Source organism: Gouania willdenowi, chromosome 8, assembly GCF_900634775.1.
Source record: "Gouania willdenowi chromosome 8, fGouWil2.1, whole genome shotgun sequence".
NCBI classification, from domain to species: domain Eukaryota; kingdom Metazoa; phylum Chordata; class Actinopteri; order Blenniiformes; family Gobiesocidae; genus Gouania; species Gouania willdenowi.
The window spans coordinates 10076685-10102769 of NC_041051.1; the positions used below are offsets into that span (position 1 = coordinate 10076685).

Here is a 26085-nt window from a genome sequence, read left to right on the forward strand (position 1 = left end):
ACTGTCTCATTTTTTTGTGTGAATGTAGTTTATTAAACACAGGCATGCAGTCCTCTTTGGGTTCTTCCATATTCATGTCTTTTTCCTCCCAGTTCTGCCTCAGCACAAGAAAACTCTTCCTCCGTGACCTTTGCAACCTAAAAACAAACGTATAGAGGTCAAAATCTGCAGTAATAATCCTCCATGAAACTAAAAGTCACAATATGATTGCATTTATTTTTACTCTCCATGCACATTCTGTCACTGTAGTATGACTGTAATTATTTTTTTTTTTGCATATTTAATCTTGCACTTTCATAGCAACATGAATGCCACACATTTATTATTGAATAAAATAGTCTTTTAAACATTGTTTTGCCAATGATGTCACATCAAATGTTAATGTTATGTTTTCTTTTATTCATTTTTTTTCTATTCTTTACAAAAATCTATTTGAGAAAATACCAGTGACATTATTGTATCTAATTAGTAAAGACTTTTAACATTTCTAATAAATACAATTAAAGCTAAAAGAGGTGATTAATCCATTTTTATATCACAAATTTCTGGTGACCCCGGAGACATTTTTTCTCTATACGTTTTTATTATGTTTGTTATATTGTGTTACAAAATATAGAGTAGATGTGCCATCTCAAATACTTTTATACTATTATACGTTTTATTTGAAATGGAGTTATGTTTGAGAACAAGAAAGTATAGAATAGTTTTGTTTGAGGTTGTGTGTGGTAAAGAATGATAATAATTGAATAATATATGTATATTTTCAGCCATTTTATTTCCAGGCAACCCAAAGGTTGAGAAACACTGCCCTAGCTTTCTATTTAATGAGGTAATAGTGCTTTGACTTGTTGAAGCTTGAGCAGCAGATCATAATCTTACCATTGAGTAACACAGTTTTCGACTCTGTAGATTAAGGAATTTATGTGATTATTTAAAACTTCAGGGCCTGTGCTACGAAACTGGATTTTCTCTTAACGTGCTAACTTTGTGTGTGCTTTATTACAACACTGGTTAACTTCTTACAGGGTTAAATCACCATGGTAACTTAGGCTGAACACCAAACCTGGTCAGGCCTATAGGGTTTGTTCTGGCTAGGATATAAACAAGTACAAATGTCCCGCCTCCAAACCAATCAGTTCTCTTAGAAAATGAGCTGCCCATTGTTAGAAGATCCTGGTTGGTGCAGATCTGACAGCTGGGTTTAGAAAAGAAAGATTATTAATGGATAAATGCAATCCTTTCTCTTACTGATGATGACATCAATAACTAGGAAAAGGTGTAGATTTCTATCTGATGGACTGATCTACAGTCAGCTGATGAAGCCTGTGGAGAGACATTCTCATTGTTGCATACAGATGAACTCATTCATTCTTTCATTTATTCATTCAGACGCTATAGTGACACTGTCAGCATTAGCATCAGCAGGAACATACTACAGTGAATGTGCTCTAATCCCAGTGTGTGTGATAAATTGAGGAGGACTACCTGAACAGAAACATGTCTCTGCTGTAATAAAGTGAAACTGATCAGAGCGTTGTTTATCATCGGATTAATATTGTATAATCTCACGTTTTTATGCATTAACAGTGTCCGCAGCTTTTTCTGTAGCAACGGTGTTGTTTTTGGTCTGAATTATGGATTTTAATTCTTCCTATTTCCAAAGAATTATTCCTTAAAGCTGATATCCGGAGTTTCTGAGAAATCTTATGTATGATTCTTTGGAAATCTTTTACTATGGTCTAGTGCCGGTGGTCATTCATATACACTAATGTATATAAGTCCCTCCTTTGCCCTATAGACCCCTATACAAATGGAAATGATCGCCGAGTTCGCCCAGCCAATAGGCTTCGACTTCCTGTTTTTGAGACTGTCAATCAAAGTGAATGTAGAACTGTGCACGGAAACACGGCCACGTGTCACAACAGCAAACAGGTAAATATGATTTACCTGACCCATAGACCTATATCAATGCAACCTGATGAGACCTTGTTATGTTCCGCATGCAGAAAAGTAGAGGCGTGGCTTCTGGTAGATTGGCAGAGGCAGTAGGAGGAAGTGAAGCTGTTGGGGGTGGGACACGAGACTTTCCTCAGAACTCCGGATATCAGCTTTAATTGTGACGTAAATTACTCTGCACAGTTTCTCCGTGATCGTGATGGTCTGAAGCTGCAATATCCACCCCTGTCACAGGAGCGCACAGCCAGGCTGAAATCACCTTGCTTAAGTGAATGGAATTATATCCTGCTTCGTAGCACAGGGGCTCTCTGATAGAGAATGTTTGGTTAGGTGAAGCCCACTAACAGAGAGATATACTGGATATACTTATCCAGCTTCGTAGTACAGGAAGTAAAAAGTGCAGAGGACTCACTCAGTAAACTGTTCCAGAAAGAGTTGTACGTTGCACTGCCGGTCACAGCACCAAGCTTGGCTGGGTTCCTCCTCACTGTGTGAACTGAGAAACCATTGGACCCAGTGACCTCCACTTCCACCACATGGTAGTCACTCAATCTGAGGAGCATGAAGGGATTTGACACGTATTTATATGATAAGATCATATAAATACAATGAGTCCAAACTAAACACAGACTCACGCTGTGTCTGACACAATCTCTCCCATAACTCCAGTGAATCCCAACGTTCCTGCTGCCACTGCTGCTGCTGCCATGGTGTTTACATTATTAGGGGCCAAAGGACAGAGCTCTGCCACTGAGCCTCTGAACAACACACGCCGGCCCTCACCCTCCGTCCAATCACTCAGGACGTCTCCTGTCAGACGGAAACAGGACGGATGTTTGGACATTCGGATGAACAAAGCCTGTGAAAAGAGAGCAGGAGAAGAGGAAAAAACCCAGAAATGCTTTTGTTTTGTTTTGTTTTGTAGTCCATCATTAGTCCTCAGTCCACCATTGATAATTGGATAGGTACAAAAGAACCTGGATGATAGTTGATAGTAGTAGAGTGCACCACCACATCCTGTGTTGAGGGTAGATTATATTACCTTTATCGTCCCACTATCATTCAGCCTCTGAATATCCTGGCCTCCCCATAATGCACCACTGGGGACATAAAGTGTGCGACCATAATGCTGAGCAGCCTGACGCAGTTTCTGATTCAGATCAGGATCAGCGAGTGCAGAAGGGGAGCCCACCTATGGGAAATAAAATACAGTGTACTGTATGTGCTTTTGAACTATTCTTGCCACGTCAGCATTTCTCATTTGGGTGTTCAGCTGTAACAGGTTTTAGTTTACTTTATTTAAAAAAAAAACAAAAAAACAACAGAAATGTGGTTCAATAATATAATCTCTTACTGTAACAACCTAAATTTAAAACAAATAAATTAAAGTAGTGCACTTGTTATTTTCTATAAGCCCAAAGTAAAAACTAAAGTTGAAAGAAAATCTCACCATAAAATTGGATTTCGACAAAAACTGAACTCCAAATTCTTTGACTATGTGTGGGTGACACACTTCTGCAATCACATCACACTCCCTGTAAAAAAGAAAAAATAATTAAAGCCCCGAGCGGAGTTGTAGGGTCCGAATGAGTGGCCGGGGTTGGTAACCCATGTGTATCAAACACGAGACTGTTTGTCTTTGCACATGAGAGTTATCGCAGTTTTCTATTATGGCGTGTGCCATCTGAGAACACAAAGCTTGGTGGGTAATTTTCACATTGATTCTTGTTTAGGGCTGGAGAGTCATCATGTGTATCAAATATGAGGCTGTTTTAACGTTGTACATGAGATAAAGCAGTTTTTATATTATGGCGTGCTAAATGGCGCCAGTCGAAAAAAACCCAGTATGAAAGGGAAAACCAGTTAAAAATCACTCTCTGTGAATTTGATGTGAATCGATTGAAAAATATAGCCAAGATGCAGCATTTAGATTGTGATGGCGAAGGATTGTCCAGCGACATTATAGGCCCCTCCCACAGAATGTTTCAGCGACCTGCTCCCATCTTATAAGATTCATCCAACACTATTTTGAAGTCAACAAGACGTATCGTCTTTCCGCTAAAGCTGTTAGCGTTAGACGCCTCTGAGAACGCAAGGCATGATAGGTTATGACATATATTCTTGTTTAGGGCTGGACAACCACTATGTGTATTAAATATGAGGCGGTTTAAGCTTTGTATATTAGAGTTTTATGCATTCCTCTATTATTGTGTGCCATAGTTGCTAACAGTGAACATGACCGTAAATAGCGCCAGTCAAAAACGCAAGGCATGATGGGACATGTTTCAAGGCAGTAATAAATAGGCTTGGACAAATGTCATTTGTGTGAAATTTGAGGCTAATTAAACTTTGCGTAACCGAGTATTGGGTTTTTTGAAATTGTGGCGTGCTTCAGAAATTAGCATTGTAACTTTGCGGCAGCGCCACAACCAAACCATTAATGATACGCACATTATTTTGATGATTTTTAATCTTCGGTGGGTCCTAAGTGTTCTGGCTGAGTTTGAAGCGAATCGGATCGAGCCCCTCAGACTAGTTCGCGCAAATGCGTTTTCATCATTTTTGACCTTCGACTCAAGATGGCTGACTTCCTGTTTGGTTTTGGGCGTGGATCACTGTAACTTTTTGTTCATCTCGGGGTCAAGAATACATGTGACATCAATACATGTGGCAAATTTTGTATGAATCGGGCAAACTTGCCGGTCGTGCGGTTCCGTCGTATTTTTGGCGTCTCTAATGCGCGCCGTAAGCACATTATTTTTTTTCATTGCGCCAAAATATTTAATCGTTCAGCAGGCCTGAGGTGCGTGCAAATCTTGGTGAGACTTTGGTAAAACCGAAAATACCCAACAAAAGCAAGAACAATAGGTTCAGTTCCTTAAATGATGCCTCTGGTATATGGAGGTAGATTTGTGCCCTAACCAATCAAGAAAAAAAAAAAATCACTTCAATCAAAAAAGAAAAACTGGTTTACTTCAACCAAAAATAAATATTTTTAATCAAAGGAAAAAAGTGTTCAAATGCAAACAATATTTGAGACCAAATAATTTCATTTGAACACTTTCTTCTTGATTAAAAATCCTTTTTTGATTGAAGTCATCTTTTTTTTGTATTTGGGCCATATTATAGGTAGTACATTTGTGTCTTTATTATTCAATCAAAAAATATATATTTTCAATCAAAGAAAAAAAGTTTTTGATCGCAAAAAAAACGTGTTTGAACACTTTTTTTTCTTTGATTGAATAATAAAAACACAAATGTACTACCAATAATATGGCCCAAATACTTAAAATATGATTTCAATAAAAAAAAAATTAAAAAACTTTTCAATTTAAAAAAAAAAACGATTTTCAATCTATAAAAAGAAAAAAAGTGTCCTTCAATCAAAAACGTTTATTACTTTTCAATCAAAGTAAATGAAACAAACAATTGAGACCCAAATGAAAGTATTTGGGTCTCAATTGTTTGTTTGTTTTTTTGCATTTGAACAATTTTTTTTTCATTTTTGTTTGAAAAAAATGATTTTTGAAGTGATTTCTTTTTTATTGAAAAGTTGCTGTCTTGTCGAGTGAATAATAAAGACACAAATCCACCTCCATACTGGTAAAGCTGATGATGTGAAATATTAAAACAACACAAAGTAAACCACATGTCTAAAAGAAGTGTTTATGTTGCACCTCACTGCAAAAGATGAGAGATCTTCAAGAATGAGCTCCGTGGGAACTAAACCTCTGAGTTTGTGAGCGTTTCTGTTCCAAACAAAAGCCAGAGTCAGACCAAAGTAAGGACCATCATCAAGGATCCTCTGCGCCAGGAACTGACCTGAAATACACACAGACACAAGCAGACGCTGTCACTATCTCAATCACATTCAAACATTTCATATAAAGTTGGTGTTTTTAATGGTAGGGGAATTTCAGACCTAAATGTCCATATCCTACGATCCCAACTCTTAAAGGAGATGAAGCGGTTTCCATGTTCTGTGGAGAAAAAGCAAACAACTCAATAAAAACTCAAAAGATTAACCTGTAAAAAAACCCCACTGTGTCTGCATGTTGGGTTTGACTTCCCACCTACTCTGTTTAGCCTTAATCATTTACTTTGTTTATTGCTGTAGTGGTTGGATGGTCCTAGAGCCTGTGTTCCCCCACGCCGAAGTGTCACAACCAACCAATAACACAAAGCATTGTGGGTAATAAGAGTACAAAGTTTGGCTCACAGAGACTGTGGTTAATTATTGCAGGTCTACAAATATATTACAAACCAGGCTCCTCCCTTTGCTAAATCAAATCTATATCTATAGATGCAGGCTGTATATCTAAAACAGATCATGTTGATACGTCTCCTGCAATAACACTAATATCATTAAATCAAGTTCAAGTTCAATTGCCATTTGCGGTGAAAAGAAACCATATTGGAATATTGGTGCAAAAATACACCAGTGTGCACCAGAGACGGCAACAACAAACACCAAAATAAATAATATCTGGATGATTTCAATACTGCTTATTGCACATTTACTACTTGAGACAAATTATGTAAATAAATAAATAAAACAAGATGTCAAAAAGCAATAACAAAAAAAATACAGTGAGTTGAAAAAACAGGAAATAAAAAAAGCAAAGTACAAATAAAAAAAAAACAACAGTTCATCCAATAGTTAGCACATGGCAAAATGTGGCAAAGATACAAAGTATTCTATATAATTATAACACTATTATTATTAATAATAATAATAATAATAATAATAATAATAATAATAATACCCCGCAACCCTGAGAAAAGGAACAAGTGGATGGATAATAATAATAATAATAATAATAATAATAATAATAATAATAATAATAATAATAATAATAATAATAATAATAAATATAAAAACAGTTGTTGTTGTCGAACGTAGTAAGAGTAATTCTATAGCACAATTCCAAAAGACACTACAAAAAGAATTAGGGTATATCTTTTTACATATTGTTTATCTTTAACAAATGTTGAAACTGGAGACAATGAAATACACTTCAAATGACAATAAATCACTGTAAAAAGAAAAGTTATCATCCCGTTCAACTTTGCCCCTTCATGTCACAGATACAGCCTTAGGTTGTTAAAGGTTAAAGGTGAACTATTAGTCCAAGGGAAGTGAAAACATTGATTATCAAACTACAATCAGAGAGCGAGGAACAGTCTAAAGTTCATCACAGAGGAACACCAGCAGAGTGAAAGACAGCAGAGGTTTGAGTCCAGGGGTGAAGGAGGACGACTTAGGGTTGGTGGAGAACCAACGCAGAACAAGAGACAGAACAGCTTTAATCAACTGGGTCAGAACAGCTGAGGGGAGATGGACATCCTAGACACAGACGCCTATGACAGGCGGCAGAGGAGAAACATGGTACTGTGTGGACTATTTAAAATTCATTATTTCATTCAAGGTTAATTGGTTTTAATGACATTTAATTTAATGGATCGTGGCCACTATGTTGTCATGGGAACTTATTATTTGGCACAGCTTCTGATTGTTGTTGGTGATATAAGAGCTTCAGAGAACATGGAAGACTTTGGGAAATGGAAGAGGTCCTAACACAGATGTCTGTGGAGTCTCTAAAGTCTGGGCGCTCTCTTTGTATTAATATTTATGAGAATACTTTTAGATAACCTTTTACTTGGGGGGTGAAATCCACTGACAGATGACTATGCATTTCTGAGAATGTTGAGTAATTAAAGATGATGTACAAAAGTGTGAATCATCTTTAATGGCACAAATGTAACATAAAATTAAAATATGACACTATAGATGTGCTTGTTTTATTAAGATGCCGTAATAGGGCCACATTAAAATTAAGTGGTAATATTTAGAGAATAAAGCTGTCATTTTTTGAGAATAAAGTCATAATATTTGTCTTACTATTTCAAGATTAAATCATACCTGTCAAGTTTTGGTTTTGAAAATAAGGGAAATTTTCTGGCGCCCACTACCAGCGTCCCACCCGCTCAACCAAGCTCCAGTATCACTTATATTTTAATATAGATGTACAATAAATCTAAAATACCCACTTGTCAACCACTTACTAAATACAATTATGTGATTAGAATCTGGTAGGTCGACCTTTATTAACATTAAAATGCTGTGAACATTCCTACTAGGGCTGGTGATATGGACCAAAACTCATATCTCAATATTTTTTCTCAAAATGGCGATATACAATATAAATTTAGATAATTTTATTAAACAAAGTCTGACCAGAAAGACAATTCTGGGTTAAATTTGCTGATGCAAAATGCTACACAGGGACATTTATTACCAAACAGCTGATCAATATGTGCACTCATTAATCTATCTATGAGCTTTACATGTTCTGAGAAGTAAAAGCAGCGACTCCTAAAACTAGTATTTTGTTTTATGTGATATATGAAATAATATAGTTTTCTATATCGCCAAAATACAAAACTTGATACATCTTGAATCTCAATATATTGCCCAGCCCTAATTCCTAAATTATAAAACAGCCTAAATATAAACATAAATGTGTATATGAAGCACGTGTGTTTATTTAATATACTTACAGTTTATATACAAGTCAATACGTTGCATATTTACTGTTAATTTCACATTTACATTTTATTTTAATTACATATTTTCTGATAATTTTTCATGCTCACTCATGTGGTTCTCTGGTTTTCACTAATGACTTATTAAACACATTTATTACAGACTTTACATCCTTTAACACTTTATAAAGCAGTTTATATTTGTGGAGCTTGTGATTGGCTGATTTTTCATGGTGACTTCGTCATTGCTTCCCCTGTGGGAGACGTTAAAATCTCAGTTATTAATCTAACAGAACGTGTAACTGTGTCACATCCTGCTGCTCTTTATGAAGATAAACTCTCTGTCACATTTTACAACGTATTTAAACGAGTTCTTAGTTTTTCTCACCAGAACATCTTCATTCATCATCTCTGTTCTGAGTTGTTTCCGGGTTTGTTGCCGCTGTCAGCACTAATCTCGTGAGAACTGACACTCAGGCCATTTCAGGTGACAGTTCTCACGAGGCTAGTGACGACGTTCAGTTTAGTGAGGCATTTTTTAATTATTATTACATTAAAATATGGAATATTTATGGGAAAATACTAATACGGGAAGATGGCGGGAAAGACGGGTAAAATACAGGAGTTTCTTGGCCAAAACGGGATACTTGACAGGTATGGATTAAAGTCATAATATTTTGAGAATAAAGTCGTAATTTTATGAGAATAAAATTGAAATACAGGATCTTGTCTGTGTTCCTGTCACTTGTGCTTTAAGGCGATATGGAGCATTTAGTCAGATTATACTTCTCTTTAGGTTTTTACAAATGGTGAAATACTGAGACTTTTGACCCATCATCACCACACTGTTATCAGTTTAAGGACTTTAAAGCCACTTTGCAGACGTTAGTGTCTGTTCTGATGGAAGAAACAGACTGATTTGGAGCAAATAGCCTCTTTTATGATGTGTGGACTGTTTAAAATTAATTGTTTTATTCAAGGTTTAACTGGTTTTAATAAAATGGAACTATAACATTTCTCACTTCCTTTCCTTTTTCTTCCAGTCCTGCGCTCTCTTCCTTTCCCTCCTTCCATTCTTTGCATCCACTGGTTTGTACTTCTACCTGTGGACACCTGAGTCCAAGCCGTCCATCATATTTGCTGCCGTCAAATCGGCCCCGATTCTCCTGTTGGCTGCAGTGGTTCTGAGCTGGAACGGATGTCAAAGTGTACTGGGTGTGGTGGGAGGCCTGCTCTTCTCTGCTGTGGGAGACTGGTGCCTGATTTGGTCTGAGCACTTCCTGCACGGTAAGAAGAACTCCAGCACTAGAACTATACCAGGGTTGGGGTCAATTCCATTTTTCAGTTACAATTACGTATTCAAATACCCATGTTCAATTACAACTCAAATACAATTACAGTGAGCAACATTTTTTCCAATTACAATTAAATTACAATTACTTTTTTATCCTCAGAAAGTCAATTACAATTACTCAATTACAATGAATCACATTTACTGAGCCTGAAATAAATATCCTAATAAAAGTTAACCTTCCTCTTGTGTTAGCTTTCTGTGAGAGTCTCTTATGAAAACAGGTCGCAAATCAGCTTCTCAAGATAGTGATAAATCTCAATAATTTTATTTCAAATAAAGTCTTACCAGAAAGAGAATTCTGGGTTCCATTTCAAAATATTTTGTGAGATGTCTCACTATGAGGATACACACCCCCTGTAGCCCTCAGAAGCACTTTTTTCAATACACCAAGCCCTGGTTGGCTGGAAATAACTGTCCATCCACCAGGGACATTCCCACCCTCTATAAGAGGGAGGGTGGATGCGCAGTTCCTCATTCAAACACCTCTTCTCTCTCTCATGCACATCTTGCTCTTTTTATCAGCTAAACTGTCCACAGGCGGATCTTCAGTTTCCAGTCGACGGACGCTGGTAAGTATAGAAGCATTGCGTGTACCACAACAGGTCGAGAAGCAGCCAACGCTTACCTTGCTATGCTCGGTTAAGTGCTGTTCCGATCACAGCTAAGTGAACCTCAGAGTCCCAGCTCCGGCTGTCAACTCTCCTCTAACTCTGTCGCTTCAGTGCATGTTGGTCCTCGAGCGGCTCTCTCACTCCGGTGACCGCCAGCCACTCCAAGCTCTGCACAGAATGAGGTCCAGAGCTCCCACACATCAGCACAACAGTTGTAGTCTAAAACCAACTGCCCTCACTGCCTCCGGGCTCACGTGCACATTGGTCCAGCAGCTGTTTTGCTCCGGTGTCAGCCCCGCTACACGCTTCGTGCCAGCAAGCCAGCAGCTGTCTGGGACCAATACGCTGTCCTCAGCATCTCTGACGCTCCAGAATGCGTAGGCCTCCATCCATGGTAGCCCATGCTAGTTCTACCTGCTCTCCTGCCTGCATCAAGCACGGCCATGGTGGCCAAGGCTACTCCCAAGGAGGGAATGGGATGCTCTCAGGCTCGTCTCTGTCAGTGCGGGAACAAATCTCAGCCAAAGACAAACATTGCTGCGACTGTCTCGGTCTGGAACACGCCCGGCTGGCGGTCAGTATCTCCAGCTTCTGTCAGCACTGCACAGCGTTCAACGCACATAGCCTGGCCCGTCTGATGTCCGACCAGAACCCCTTTCTTCCTCCTCACGGTTCTTCTGCCGCAGCGAGCGAAGAGGACACGGCCCTTATGGACTCTGCTGCTGTCCATGGCTCCAGCTGGGGCTCCCAGCAGCCTGCCACCTTTGTTGCCTCTCAGGAGGAGGAAGTTTCCACACTTGTCTCCTCTCTCATAAGCCTGGACACTGTGGAGCTGTGCAGGCGCGCAGCGGCGCACCTCTCCATCCTGTGGCCCACCGTCGTAAGGTAAGCCGAGACAAGTTCTCCCCGTTTTCCTGGAGCTGTTGGTGGAAGTGGCGCATCCATGGAAGGACCGCACTTTCAGTGGAGAATCATGTGGCAGGTTCTTCCACACTCGACTGCGAAGCTATGAAGCGCCTCGGACTGCTCAGAATGCTGCCGGTGGAGCCGCTTGTTGCGGCTCACCTGTTGCCACGCCAGCCTGCTCTGTCTCCCAAAAAAACTACTGACCAGGGCAGACCGTCTTCAGTTGGACCTGTCTGGCAGGACGTACGCTTCAGAATGATGCTGTTTGCTGGTGGGCGGTGCTAGCTATTCCGGTAGGTCTGTCCTGCTACCTGCGGACCAATGGGTGGGTTCGATGCGCCCTTGGCTGGGGGCTGCTGTTCCGCACCAGATGTGTGCCGTTGGAGTGCCTCCTTCCTGCGATGACGGCCGCCGGTTGCTTGTGTGCTGGTGGGTGGCATTGCCACGTGGCTTGCTCTGTCTGGTGGGCAGCAGGCAGCTGTGTGGTCCCGCTGGACCGTGGCCAATTCGTGGGCTGGGATGGGAGGTGGTCGACCCCCGGGGGGGCTTTGCCCGGGGGCTTGCCCTTGGGTGTTTCCGGTCCCGGGGGGGTGCTCTTGGGGTCTGGCGGGGTTGGTGGGGGGTGGCCTGGGGCTCCTTGGCCCCCGCTCTTTCTGCTGGCCTGGCTGCATCTTCGGGCACGGGGCAGCGCTTGGGTTTGCAATAGCTGTTCTTGCACATACATTGGTCTATTGGTCTACGATGCACTGGCATGCTTTGGGCTGTGGGATAAAACTCATACTTTGTTTAACCTTAGACACTTTAATCCCAAATACCTGTTTTAGGTATTACTCACTCCTTCCCTCTGTCCACAGCCACCACCATTATACCTAAGTTTCACATCTGTCACCATACTGGCTTGAGTACATCTCACTCTCACTTTAAAATAATCAACTCTCCCCCACCATTTACAATTCCTATTTTGAGTCTCTCCTCCCTGTTCCCTCCAGGTATTTTCTGGTCCCCAAATGGGGGGGGACTCTATCTTGGATTTACGGGTTCTGAACAGATTTCTCAGGAAATATAAGTTCAGGATGCTTACACACACCTCTCTCCTGTGCCTGGTGCATCAGGGAGATTGGGGTGGAGTGTACGAGGGCAGGTCGGTGAGGGGCTCTAAGACGCAGACCTCCGAAGCTGTCACATGCATTTTTGGAAATGTCCACTTCCTCCCGTCTCTCAGGCGACATCATGTCCTGGTGAGGACTGACAGTACCACGGTGGTAGGGTATATCAACTGCTGCTGCTGCTGCTGGTTGTGTGGAGACTGATTGTGTGGAGTTGCAATCATCTCCTCTCTTTGAGAGCAATTTCCGGGGTCTTTAACGTAGGCGCGGCCCTGCTGTCCAGGGGCACACCGGTATATAGGGAATGGAGGTTACACCCTCTGGCGGTGCAACAGTTGTGGGCCCGTTATGGACAGGCCGAGGTGATGTTTTTCTCCCAAATGCTCCCCTCGGCGTAGACGCGCTAGCGCACGTCTGGCCAAGCGCGCTGCTTTACACATTCCCCCCATTGGCTCTTACATCCCCACTCTGTCCAGGGTGAGGGAGCAACATAATGCACTGATCCTGGTGGCTCCACACTGGCCAGCCATGCACCGGCTGGTGGAGATTTAGCATCTGCTGTGCGCTCCTCCATGGCAGCTCCCGCTGCGCAGGTATCTGCTATCACAGGCAGGGGGAACGATCTTCCATCCACACCCAGAGCGACTGAGGCTGTGGGCTTGGCTCCTGAATGGCTCCGTCTGTCAGAGGTGGGACCCTCACAGTGTGTGATCTCCACTTTGTGCCTGGGCCTCTTCCACTAGGCCTCTGTATGATTGCAAGTGGAGGGTTCTTTTTCATAATGTGAGTGAGACATCTTACTCCTGTGGTGGCAAAATTGATTAATTATGTATACTCATATATTTGCTCTTTGATCTCATTCAACTTAATACCCCAATTTGTAACTTTCCACGCCTGTCTGATGCCTTTTCCTCTTCAGGCAAAGTCAGTGGACCCATACTCCCATGATACAGCTTCTCTAAAGGAATGTCAGTTGGCCTCAGTTCAATCTCGAAGGCCAGAGCACGTCCAAACCCACCCCAGACATCACATACACACACACACATCATATACACATACACACACTCACTCACATACACACACACTCACTCACACACCCACACACATCTAACTTTCACCCCGACATCGGAGGTGTCACCTCCGGCAGACTGACCTTCCCCCCCTGGTCTCTTCTTTGTTGTCTGTGGAAGGGGGGAGGTGGGACAGTGGGGTATAAATGTGTGTGAAAGGAACTTTTGGTCCCTTCTTCTTCGCGTCTCTCCTTTGGCCAGAGGAGACCACTTCTTTGTCTATCCCGCTTTGTACCTTTTTATTTAGTTTAGATTAAATCATTTTTTATTACTTCATCATCTCTCCTGTCTGGTCTTCATCATTTATCACCACAGAGTGTGTTTTCAAGTCAAAGACGAGGTAACCGTAAATTTCACCGTAACACTCCTATTACTCATGAAAGCGGGGTTCTGTAAATAACACAGTTTTTCGTGGGTTGGTGCCTCCAGGGAAATCACATCCCTTTTTCAGTGCCCAGTGGGAGTGATCTTATCATTCCTGCAGGGCCTTATTGACAAGCGCAAAGCCTGTTCCACTGTGAAAGTGTATTTGGTGGTGATCACAGCCTGTCATGTGGGCATTGGGGATAAACCGGTGAGTCAGCTCCCGCTGATTGACCGTTTTATGAAGGGAGCAATTATGTAAACTCAATTATAATTTAATTACAATTACAACAGCAACATATTTTTAAAATTACAATTACAATTATGCCACAATTATTAATTAATATTATTATTATTTATCATTGACCCCAACCCTGATCTTTACACACAAACTTCAGGCTCATCTGTGGGTTATAGTGGAGTTCCTTGTTTAATGCAGTAGTCTGGAGAAAGGATAAATGTTTCACCTAATAATTCTGATCTGTTGTGTGTTTCCAGGAATGGGTGCATTTGCAGCGTCTCACCTCCTCTACTCACTAGCCTTCCTCTCCAGTCGTTATGCAACATATTCCTCTTCTTCCTGGACTAGAATTCTCTCTCTGATCCTCCTCCTGATTGGAGGAACTTTTTACTTCCACCTATATCCATTTCTACAGAAGGCACCAGACTCTGATATTGTAACTCCTGCTGTGGGCGCCTACATTTTTCTAATTGTCTTCATGGGTGCTTTAGCCATCAGGACGCGCCGCTTTGCGACTTTAATGGGAAGTTTAGTCTTTATGGTGTCTGATATGTCACTGGCTGTGCAGGTTTTCAATGCTGCCAAGATAGCACATGGCCAGTATTTTGTCATGGGAACTTATTATTTGGCACAGCTTCTGATTGCTGTTGGTGATATAAGAGCTTCAGAGAACAAGGAAGACTTTGGAAAATGGAAGAGGTCCTAACCAAGATCTCTGTGGAGTCTCTAAAGTCTGGGAGCTCTCTTTGTATTAATATTTATGGGAATACTTTTAGGTAACATTTTACTTGGGATGGGGGGAGGGGGAAAGAAATCCACTGACAAATGACTATTCATTTTTGAGAATGTTAAATAATTAGATATAATGTACAAAAGTGGGAGTCTTCTTTAATAGCACAAGTAAATAGGCATGAATACAGGCAATGCATTTTTTAGCATTTGTTTTCTCATGTACCTGAATTTTAATGTGTTAGGACCACATTAAAATAAAATAAAAATCTGGGCTCTAATATTAAAGTCACAATATTTTGAGAATAAAGCTGTAATTTTATGAGAGTAAAGTCGTATCTTAATAAAATCGGAATTTTATGAGATTAAAGTCATAATATTTCAAGATTAAAGTTGTAATATTTCCAGAATAAAGCTGTATACTTTTATGAAAAAGTTGTATTTTATTACAATCATATTTTTTTAGATTAATAATATGAAATTTAATATTTCAAGAATAAATAATTTTATGTGAATAAAGTCGTATGTTCATTTTTCAAGATTAAAATCGTAACATTTTTCGAGTAAAGTCGTAATATTTCTAAAATCATGTAATTTTATGTGAATAAAATTTAAATACAAACAGTATCTTGTCTGTGATGTGGTCACTCGTGCGTTACGAAGAATTTTGGACATTTAGTGAAATTATATGTCATATATAATGAAATATGGAGCCTTTTGGCCCATCATCACCACACTGTTATCAGTTTAAGGACTTGGATCAAATAGCCTCTTTTGTGGAGGAGGAACTGGTTGTAAGTGGTCGACTTCAGGGCTGTCTGTGTGCATTCACTTCGACAGTGAATTCTGAGCTCTATACCATAACAAGTTTTTTAGAATTCGGCTTTATTCTTGTAAAATTACAACTCTATTCTTAAAATATAACAACTTCAAACTTGAAAGATTACGACTTTAATTTCATAGCACTCAGAATTTGATGTGGCCATACAATGTTGTAGTTTTATAGCAATTCCACAAAGAAAGGTACAGTAAACTTAGAATTAAAAAACGACATCTGACTTAAATTCAACTTAATTATGACATGATAGAGAAATAATGAAACTGTTCAAGCGTCTGCAAACAGGCTGATAAATATGGTTTAAAAAGTAAATATCTTCAGCGATCCATTCCATTGTCATCTGAAGGTTGATCCTTGAGGAAACACAAGGTCTTCAAACGCTCACAGAATTCCAGCTCTTCCTGTCGGAGAATAATGTGAAAGAAGGATCAATGATTACCCAGAAGCATAACAATTGAAGGGTGTGTGTCACTGAAATTATTTATCAAGTCTAATAAATGAGTAATCCTCAACATGATGAGCTACCTGACATTCTTCTTTCCCTCTGAGCTCCTCGGCTCTCCGTCTCAGTAGTTCCTCGAGGCCCAGAGCAGGATTTCTGCAGTCAGCTAGTCCCTGAGGAAAGTCCTCCACCAGACTGAAATCATAGGAAAGGTTCATCATCTCTAATGGGATCAGTGGAATATTTGTCAAATAAATTATTTAAAAATCATGGCTTACCAGCAAAGTGCTCCGAGCACGTGTTCATGGAAAGGAGAGTGAGTCGTGCCGAGAATTGACACCAGCTGCTGTACCATCCCCATAGAGACCACCGTGTCTGCACAGAGACAAACCAGGAAACTGTTCTTTATACTGTACGCCTAACTCACAATACCTTAGAGTGGAATAGAATTCAGTAACATTTACAGGGAGAATTTTAAGCCAAACCTTTTTCTGTAGCAATGTTTCTGTACAGTAACATTGTATCTACTACCAAGTACTGGGCAGAGTTTATGAAGTTTTTCAGTAATACATAAAGAACTGAATAAATGAGACAGAGAGCAGAGCTTCTAAACAACTGATTTTATCCCCATTCTACAGGGATAACCAGGTTGTAACAGATGGAAAAGTGTGAATAAATTCAATAAAATCACATTGTCATGTTGTGTTGAATGAAAAAAGCCTGTAAAGTAAATTTAATTGTATTGATAAAAAGGTGCATATTAATTTGAGCAACCTGAAAATGGAAAATTAACCATTGTAGGGGACCCTGATCGATGTCCAAAGGCGGTAAAAACACTGTCACACATTTGGAATTTAATCACACTTTTATGACACAGACACCAGAAAAGAACCAGAGAAGTTAGTAAATACTTCCGTAAAAATATTTTAATTTTGCGTATTTAGCTGAAAAATGTCCGGTATACTGGCCACTAAGGGTTGAACGCCGTCTATTACAACTGTATTTTGCTATTGATTGAATGGTAAGCTCTGGAAACCCCTGCATTATCACTTTAACTGTTGGCCCCACCTCTCCTATGAAACCTGACACCCGCCTCCTTGCAAACTGTAGCGCGTAGTTTGGAGTGATAGAATTCAGCATAATTATTAATATCTACCACTCGAAAACTTTACCCATCCTCTCCTTCATCTCCACCTCCTCATCACCGTCTCCCGTCTGTGCTAAAGGCTCAAACATGTATGGCTCCAGACCACCGTGGTTGTGACTGTCTCATGTTTAGCTCGTTAACTAGCAGTTGTGATGGGTTTTGATTCTGTGTGTGCAGGGACGGAGGGGAGGGGGCGGTCACTGAAAGCAGCTGGGCGTGTCTCACTGCTACAGCAGTAATGCCCATAATCAAGGCTTTTTTTCATTTCCCTCCTCGTGGTAGCTCAGCAGAAGGCAGGGGTGTACTTACCCTGTGAAGAAAACTCATTCTGTAACACACACACCCCCATCCTCCATTTTGGCCCTAACCTGGTAACACGCACTTTATTTTTTTGACTCTTTGTTTGAAAGCACATGTGGACATAGCCCCATCATCTTGTCTTTTTACAGTAGGGTTAAGACTCCTGCTTCCTTCTGCTAACCAATAAGGTCTCACTCACTCCTTCACGGCAAATGTGTTTTATCCAATCAGATAACCTCCTGACAGGCCTCGCTCTCTCCTATCCAGTCAGTCCTCTCTCCCCTTTGCCTCTCTTAAACAGTGGAAGTTTAGTTATGCAGAATTTTTGAAAAACGATTTGAAGTTTTCTCCAGTCAGGAGGTGGCCGCAAGCCACTTCAACAATGACCAACTTTAATCTTTATCTCTATTTTTTTTAAATTAGCCAAGCAACTTTTTCCATTTTTGGGGCTATGTAACGGTTATTAAAAAGTGTTTTTTCTACCAGGGGGAGAGCGACTGACAGTGGTCAAGGAAGAGAAACAACAATGGTGCACATTTATAATCAGCCCAGGGTTTTTTAAAAACTACACAGATAAATGCAACAATAAAAAGAATATCCTATTTTAAAATATCGTTAAAAACTATTAAAATTTGTCTCCCACACAGTCTAAAAGATCTATAAATACTGGTTAAAATGTGTCCTCACACACAGTCTAAAAAGGGGCTAAAACTGTTTAAAAAGGCTGAATACACTGATTAAAAAGGTGTTGTATAGTCCAGATGCGAGTCCTTTGCCTCTTGCAATCAATCTTCTCCACCTCCCTCAGAATCCTCGGTGGTGTTCAGTTTGGTCGGCTTCTTCCACCCAGCTACACACCTGTCAACAGATAAGAGTTTGCGGCAGCACCTTGCTACATCTGAGATGACGCTTGACGCTCCCGTTGCCAAGCAACAGAGTGCCACAAAATCACTGCTGTGTACCTACACCGCAGGCAGAGCTTCCCACTCTGCCGCTGAGGTTGATTCCTGCTGTGCACTCCTCGCCCACTTGTCGCCGTGCTCCCAGCGTGCGACCCTCCTCCGCCCATGCCTCAGCGTCTACGATACTGGCACCTTTGCTCCAGCGTCCGCGTTTCCAGTGTGCTGCCACCGTCACCTCTCTTTCTTCTTCTTCTGTGGTTTATTGGCGTGTGGCACTCATCAGATAAAGGTGCATTTTCTGCCACCTACTGTATCGAAGTATGAAACGGAGATTTATCCTTTTCCTAACTCACAATAATTATCCCTATTCTTAATAACACCAATACTACCATCAACCTGTTCAAAAACATAATTTATCATAATACAAAAAAGAATTGGGCTTATCACACTGCCTTGGGGAGTACCATTTTCTACAGAATACAGCTCAGACATCGCTGTCCCAATTCTTTCCTGAAGGGACGCCCCATATCACTCCTTTAATCCACCTACTGCCCATTCCAACATAACTAGTCCTCACAACCTGACGCTGTTCTATCACTTTCAGTCCATATGCACGCTCCCTCTGTTGTGCATCTTTACACACAACCAACAGGTTTCCATCCATTAACACTTTTGCCAAGATAATATCTCCTACCTCTTTCCTCAGCACTGTAGTCAACCTGACAGGATTCATTTTCGCAATCCCTCCCTGCTCTGCAAACCTCAAAATAACCTTAAATTCATTTCCCATTTCTCCTCTCTCTCCCTTCTTTGTTTGTCACTACTTAATCCAAATGTTCTATCGCTATTTCTTGCACTGCTTGACTCACCCTGATTATACTCCACACCATCTTCACTAATACTTCCCCTGCACTCTGTGGTTCATTCCCAATACAGGCCGGCCTACCCGCCTCCACCATTATCGCCTTCTTCCTTTTTTTAGTCTTCATTTTTTTGAGCCAATCCTTGAATTGTGGCACCAGGCAGTATCGACAGATCCTTGCTTTGCACTACTACCGAGTTTTCTCGGCTATTATTGTAGGATTTGACCATAAGCTACACAATTTGCTCACACAGACCAGCACTCCTGATTACTAATGAGTCTCAGGTGAAGCCGTCCACCTCTTTCTTCCGTGTTGAGTGTCTTTTATTCCAGGTGTCTCCTTTCTTTGGCTGCCGATTGGCTACCAGAGTCTCTGATTGGCTGTACAGGGTGTCACTAACGAGGCTCGTGCAGCCCAGAGGGGATCCAATCATTAATCACTGCTAGTGGGAAGTGCATAATAATAAAAATCAATAAAAGTCACACATGCAAGAAGTCATCATACCAATAAAACACAGCAAAATGAGTAAAATTATGCAAAATACTAAAATCCATTCACGTCTAAAAACACAATCCAGCACACAATCAAAACAAAATAAATAGCACTTCCACCTTATAGCAGCTACTCCAATTTGTATAACTTACAATGTTAACTTTGAAACAAACACTAGCATCTTTGATTTGAGAGTTTGGTCGTTTAAAACTTCCCATCGATGCCCAGGAGTCCTGCCGTGTGAGAAGGAGAACCAGAATCCAGCCAGGCCCGACAGTATCTAGGACCTGTACAGTGAATGAGGGGAAAACATCCTCGGAAAAGCATCATTGTTGAGGAAAGCCTTCAGCCCTATACCTCTTGTTCTCGTACCAGACTTGCAGTCACGAGAAGAGGAGGAAGTCACATCTGGTAGCTCAGAAAAGCCCAGTTTCTTCACACCTGATTGTCACATGGTAGCAGAGAAAGCTAAGGAGAGCTAACTCATGTAATTGGAAAAATTACAAATTAGTTAACCACAACTAATTCAATATTTAAGGAACAAATAGCTACACAAAGAGATTTGACCCATGTAAAGAATAAACAAGAAGAGTAACAACCTGGTTCTTAATGTCTGAAATAGTGGACTCCAGGGATGGGGTCAACTACATTTTTAAATTACAATTGCGTCTTCAATTATCCATGTTCAGTTATACAACTTAATTATGATTATGGTGACCAGCATGCCATGTTTGCAACCCAGAGACAATCCCAGCCTCCAGTCTGCACCCACAACATGCTGGAAGACAACGGCGACCCCATCCTCAACTCTGTCCACCGTATCGGCCTGTTTAACAGCTCCTCAGACCGGGTCAAAGTAGGTGTTCTGTGATTTCGATGCACTTTCTTAGTGCTGAGTATTCAGACTCAGTGTTCAGATGGTCAAGGCTTGTATATCTTAATGAATGGCTTCTTCCCTGTTAGATCATTTTCCATCCAGAGTTCCTTTCATCCACTTCACCTCTTCTTCCAATGGACTACGAGGAGTTTGTTAGAGGCTGTCACATTGGTGTCTTCCCTTCTTACTATGAACCCTGGGGCTGCACACCAGGTACGCAAGCCAACAAGTATTTCATGTGTGTATTTATGATGCTCATTAGCATCAGTCTATTTTTTGCCTTTCATTAACTGAGTGCACAGTAAGGATTTCATCAATCTCAACCAACCTGTCAGTTGTTGGGTTATGTCTTACATGTGGTCCGGTCCATAGGGGATCCACACAGCCGACCGGAGCTGAAAACCCACCCGGTTCTGAGGAGAATACACACATAACCTTACACTTATAACAAAACTGAAGTCAAGGAATACAGTTGACGCTATTTATTACAAACACGGTTTACAAGTGAGTAGAAGATCTATACAGCGCTGGCTCAGTTAGATCCTTCCCCTGCAGGATTTGGAAGACATAGAGGAGGCTGTGCTGCCTTCCCCCGGTTTCACCTGCGGCCATCGCCCCCCAAAAAACCCAAACAAATAACATATTTTCAAATTTATTGAACAAACGGGGAACAAGTAACATCATGTTTCACAATAAATCAAAAACTAAATTAACTAATCACAGATGTAAAAGTGCAGTGGTCAAAATACAGGAAATAAAGAAACATTGTTTCCAATCTGTGTCAAAACGATTAAGAAAACCAAAAAGGAAATTAATAATTATTTCTTTTATTATATATATATATATATATATATATATATATATATATATATATATATATATAATGATGTCAAAGGTCAACACTATATGTAATGCAATTTTTTTGCGACAATGCATGTTTTTATGATTGTAATTAAATAAATTCATTTATTTTATTGCGTAATTTTGACCAACACCAGCCTTCCTTAACGAAAGGTAAAGAAACACTTTATTTGATAAAGGAAATACATTTTTTAAGTCATTTTAAATATAAATTTTTGGAGTTTTGTTCCGCATTACATCTTGTTCCCAGTCACATATCTAAAGTACGGAAGCCCTAAAAGGCCATGCTTTCATACTATTTTCCCCCTCCATTTTCCCGGAGATAAACTGTATTGGGTGTTCTTATACTGTATATACTACAGGGCTGTGGGATGAGCTCGTACTGGGATTAACCTTAGACACGTTGACACCAAATACCAGTTTTTGGTATAAGCAAGAAAAAACGGAAAGACCTTTTGTTTCCTGCAATGATTTATCATACTACACTATTGTTTCGTTATCTCAAGATAATTATCCTGTTGTCACGGGAAAATAAAATCTCATTATCTCGAGAAAATCAAGTCGTTATCGCAGGAAAACGGAGGGGAAAAAAATGTATGAAAGCATGGCCCTTTAGGGTTTCTGTACTAATGCAGTCTAACCATTTAATGTTCTTTTAATTTCTGCTACATTTTTAGGCTTCAATTTCTCATAACTTTCTGTGTGTAGGCATTTTGTTTCGTGTTATTGATCTTTATTGTCAATGAAGAAAGGCATTGAAAAAGATGGGCATGAAATTGTCTCCATTACCCACCAGGGGGCGCGGCACACACTTTGGTAAGCACTGAGAATACGAATATGACACTGAGTATCTACATGCACAAAACCAAATGGCATTCTCTTTGTGAGTGTTGATGTGTTTTCATTGTGTTCCCGTGCCTTACTAGCACGTACCCATGATCAATGACATACCCTTTGGAGGGAATTTCTCACTTTAAATGTTCAAGTATTGTGAAAGCAAAACGGGTTCAAACTGCTTTGATTTCAGGTTGCGAACAACACAAAACCCTGTAACAATCAAATCATACACTTTGCCATCTTGCACAGTTGAACATTTATGTCCCCTATAGTATTTTACAAAAATATCACTGTCATTTTTTGTGTATGAATTTAGCTTATTAAACACATGCATTCAGTCTTCTTTGGGTTGTTCTCAGTAACACACTGATGCACTGCTTCATGTGCTTTTCCTCCCAGTTCTGCCTCAGCACAAGAAAACTCTTCCTCCGTGACCTTTGCAACCTAAAAACAAACCTATAGAGGTCAAAATCAGCAGTAATAATCCTCCATGAAATTAAAAGTCACAATATAATACGTAGGTAACAATTATTAAAACATGTTTTATCACATCAAGTTTACCTGTCAACTTCTCTTGAGGATTATGTAATCAATGGGAATACTACGGTGGCTGAAAAGTGCAAAACACATTTACAAATACCACAACACATTTACAAATTATTGCAGTACTTTTACAAATGCCACAACAAATTTACAATTTTAAACAGGAATATGGGTGATATGTATGGCTGGTTCTCTCCGTGCGGCGGAGATTGAGCGTGCGGTCATGGCAGGTGGACGAGCTGCCCTTCACAGTACACCTCCAACACAACAGTGCAACACAGTTCTTAAAATGCATATTAATGCTGTAGTTTGATGTGACACGCTGAAATCCCGTGTTACGTGTGGTTGCTAAAGGTCTTGGGTTCGAACCCACCCTTTTTCATTTCGTCTTTTTTGGGATGTCTGGAATATGTCTGCTGAGCAGACCAACTGTAATGGCAATTTTCCAGATTTTGTTCCACTGTTCCAATGATTGCCATTATCACACAGGTAGGAGTGACGCAGATGCAATCAATGACGTTCCAGCCGTTATTGTAGTTGAGTTGGGTTTATTTGTAATGTTTGATTAGTCAAAAGGAGAACAACACACACCTTTCCAGCTGTTTGTCTGAGTGCTGAGTTTCACCATGAAAGCCTGTCTGGTGAGAACTGTATGTGCTCCCCCTACCTGTTACACCCCTTCCTGTCATCTATGCCCTTATATACACACACCCCAGTGCCCTTTGGTGTCCCTAGTGGAAACTAATATATAAGACATATCCACAACTAAATATCATGCCAACAATAAACACAAAATGGCTCCTACACACCGGCCCCTAATTGTTTTAAGTAAATAAATAAACAATTAGACCAACAAAAGTTAAAGGAGCTATAAACAGTAGATTTTTTTTTTTTTTTTTTAACAAGATATGTATGTGGTGGCATGAAATCTAGTCTTTTCATTTTAAGGGCCAGAGGTTCTAGAACAGGGGTGTCAAACGTACGGCCCGTGGGCCGGAACCGGCCCGCCAGTGGGTTCAGTCCGGCCCGCGGGATAAATCTGCATTATTAAAGAAGAATAAACTTCATTTTCTTTAAAATTTGCAGTTCCTATATTGTCCGCTAGGGGCGCTGTGTGACAGTCAGTTCTATCGCTTTACCCGGTTTTTCTGTTGACCCTGGCACCCTCTTCAGTGAGGAAGAAAAATGGACCTCTTCCTATATGTTCACGGAGGTGAATGGGAAACCCGTGTGCCTGGTGTGCATGCAGCAAGTTTTGGTGCTTAAGGAATACAATATTCGGCGCCACTATGAAACTCAGCATGGTGAAAAATACAACACCTTGCACGGAGAACTGAGAAAACAGAAGGTAAATGAAATGCTGGTGGGTCTGAGGAAACAGCAATCCGTTTTCACCCGGAGCCGAGAGGTCAGTGATGCTGCGGTGAAAGCCAGCTACGTAATTGCTAGCCAAATAGCATTAGCGTCAAAGCCATACTGTGACGGGGAGTTCCTCAAAAACTGTATGCTGAAGGCTGCCGAAATTGTGTGTCCTGAGAAGCGACAAGCTTTTGCCAATATTAGCTTGACGAGAAATACCGTGGCAGACAGGATTTCTGAACTATCGGCAGATTTGGACAGCCAACTGAAACGCAAAGGGGAGTCATTTCTGGCATTTTCTATTGCAATTGATGAGAGTACTGATATTACGGACGTCGCTCAACTGGCCATATTCATTCGTGGAGTTGACGAGACTTTGACTGTCACAGAAGAGTTTCTCGAGTTGGTGCCTATGACCGACACCACAACAGCTGAGGACATTTTCCGCTCCGTTGTTGGAGCGCTGGACAGAGTCGGGGTGGACTGGTCCCGCGCCGTAAGCCTGGCTACTGATGGTGCACCGTCAATGATCGGGAAAAAGGCAGGTGTTGTGACAAAGTTCAGAGAGAAAGTACAAGCCGCAAACGGAGGAGGTAATTTTTGGACATTTCATTTTGCATCAGGAGGCATTATGTTGCAAGTCGCTAAAAATGGATCACGTCATGGAGGTGGTTGTCCGAACTGTTAATTTCATCCGAGCCAGAGGTCTCAATCATCGTCAGTTTGACAGCTTTCTCAGTGACTGTAACATTACCCATGGTCTGCCATACCACACTGAAGTGAGATGGTTAAGCAGAGGTGCTGTGCTGAAGCGCTTCTTTGATCTACGTGGGGAAATCGGACAATTCATGGTGAAAAAGGAAAACCTGTTAAGGAATTACAGTGCCCACTTTGGCTGCAGGACCTTGCATTTATGGTTGATATTACAGAGCACTTGAATAATCTGAACTAAATGTTGCAAGGACGCAAAAAAATTGTAACAGTATTATGACAGCATACGTGCATTCAAGTTAAAGCTCGCGTTATGGGAGACGCAGATGGCAAGCGGTGACCCTGCTCATTTTCCCTGTCTCAGAGATGTGTGCGCAGCAAGCGTTAACCCTGACGTGACACAGTACAAAGACAAGATTTCAGGGTTGCTGAGGGAGTTTGAGAAGCGATTTCAGGTCTTTAGGGAACTTGAGACAGAATTTGCAGTTTTTCGCTCACCATTCACAGTCAGAGCTTCTGATGTGCCCATTGACATGCAACTTGAAATCATTGATTTGCAGTGTGATGTAAAATTGAAGGACACATTTGCTTCTGTGGGCTTGGACACATTTTACAAGTATCTCCTACCAGGCTATCCTAAATTGACAGCACTGACTGCAAAAATGTTGTCCATGTTTGGGACTACCTACCTTTGTGAGCAGGTCTTCTCAGTAATGAACATTTATAAAACAAAGCTTCGCTCAAAGCTCACACATAAGCACTTAAATGAGATTCTGAAACTGGCTGCTTCTCAGGACATGAAGCCTGATATTGATGCAGGCTAAAAGATGCGAAGTTTCAGGGGCAAATACTGAGCAACACTACATCCTATGAAATGCTGCTTTCAACATTGCACTATAAAAATAAACAGCTTTGAATATTTGCTGTTGTAATTGCTGTGAAAGTCAGTGCTATTCAGTAACAGATTAACAACAGGAGAGTTTTGTTGAGTAAAATATTATTTCTTATGCATGCCATATATGTTATGTATG

The 26085-nt window shown here is 40.8% G+C and overlaps 3 protein-coding genes across 6 annotated transcripts; 1 reads left to right on the top strand and 2 right to left on the bottom strand.

The window, feature by feature from the left end:
- Positions 1-9: 9 nt before the first annotated feature.
- Positions 10-6127, bottom strand: aspdh (aspartate dehydrogenase domain containing). 4 transcript variants are annotated; one of them, XM_028455998.1, is made up of 8 exons: positions 6034-6127; positions 5879-5936; positions 5634-5778; positions 3407-3491; positions 2999-3148; positions 2592-2815; positions 2369-2508; positions 10-137 (listed from the first exon to the last, which is right to left on the bottom strand). In XM_028455998.1, exons 2-8 carry the CDS (start codon positions 5931-5933, stop codon positions 100-102), a joined length of 837 nt encoding a protein of 278 aa, XP_028311799.1. In that variant the 5' UTR covers positions 5934-5936; positions 6034-6127; the 3' UTR covers positions 10-99. The 4 variants fall into 4 exon arrangements, with proteins under 4 accessions (XP_028311799.1, XP_028311798.1, XP_028311802.1 ...); XM_028455997.1 differs by having other exon boundaries at positions 6057-6115; XM_028456001.1 differs by having other exon boundaries at positions 5634-5705; positions 6034-6113.
- Positions 6128-7145: 1018 nt separating this feature from the next.
- Positions 7146-15507, top strand: tmem86b (transmembrane protein 86B). Its single transcript, XM_028456002.1, has 3 exons — positions 7146-7345; positions 9546-9789; positions 14411-15507. The coding sequence occupies exons 1-3, from the start codon at positions 7295-7297 to the stop codon at positions 14857-14859; spliced, it is 744 nt and encodes a 247-aa protein (XP_028311803.1). The 5' UTR covers positions 7146-7294; the 3' UTR covers positions 14860-15507.
- Positions 15508-15943: 436 nt separating this feature from the next.
- On the bottom strand, positions 15944-16595 carry LOC114468875 (hsp70-binding protein 1-like). The gene is made up of 3 exons (XM_028456009.1): positions 16441-16595; positions 16246-16357; positions 15944-16121 (listed from the first exon to the last, which is right to left on the bottom strand). Exons 1-3 carry the CDS (start codon positions 16521-16523, stop codon positions 16038-16040), a joined length of 279 nt encoding a protein of 92 aa, XP_028311810.1. The 5' UTR covers positions 16524-16595; the 3' UTR covers positions 15944-16037.
- Positions 16596-26085: the final 9490 nt, after the last annotated feature.

Coding starts and splice junctions, on each gene's coding strand:
- aspdh (XM_028455998.1), bottom strand. CDS start 5,933: ATGGAAACCGCTTCATCTCCTTTAAGAGTTGGGATCGTAGGATATGGA. Junction 3,149..3,406: donor TGTCGAAATCCAATTTTATG/GTGAGATTTTCT, acceptor TATTTCCCATAG/GTGGGCTCCCCTTCTGCACT. Junction 138..2,368: donor TTTCTGGAACAGTTTACTGA/GTGAGTCCTCTG, acceptor GTTTGTTTTTAG/GTTGCAAAGGTCACGGAGGA.
- LOC114468875 (XM_028456009.1), bottom strand. CDS start 16,523: ATGGGGATGGTACAGCAGCTGGTGTCAATTCTCGGCACGACTCACTCT. Junction 16,358..16,440: donor GTGCTCGGAGCACTTTGCTG/GTAAGCCATGAT, acceptor CTATGATTTCAG/TCTGGTGGAGGACTTTCCTC. Junction 16,122..16,245: donor GAGGGAAAGAAGAATGTCAG/GTAGCTCATCAT, acceptor ATTCTCCGACAG/GAAGAGCTGGAATTCTGTGA.
- tmem86b (XM_028456002.1), top strand. CDS start 7,295: ATGGACATCCTAGACACAGACGCCTATGACAGGCGGCAGAGGAGAAAC. Junction 7,346..9,545: donor GGCGGCAGAGGAGAAACATG/GTACTGTGTGGA, acceptor TTTTTCTTCCAG/TCCTGCGCTCTCTTCCTTTC. Junction 9,790..14,410: donor GTCTGAGCACTTCCTGCACG/GTAAGAAGAACT, acceptor GTGTGTTTCCAG/GAATGGGTGCATTTGCAGCG.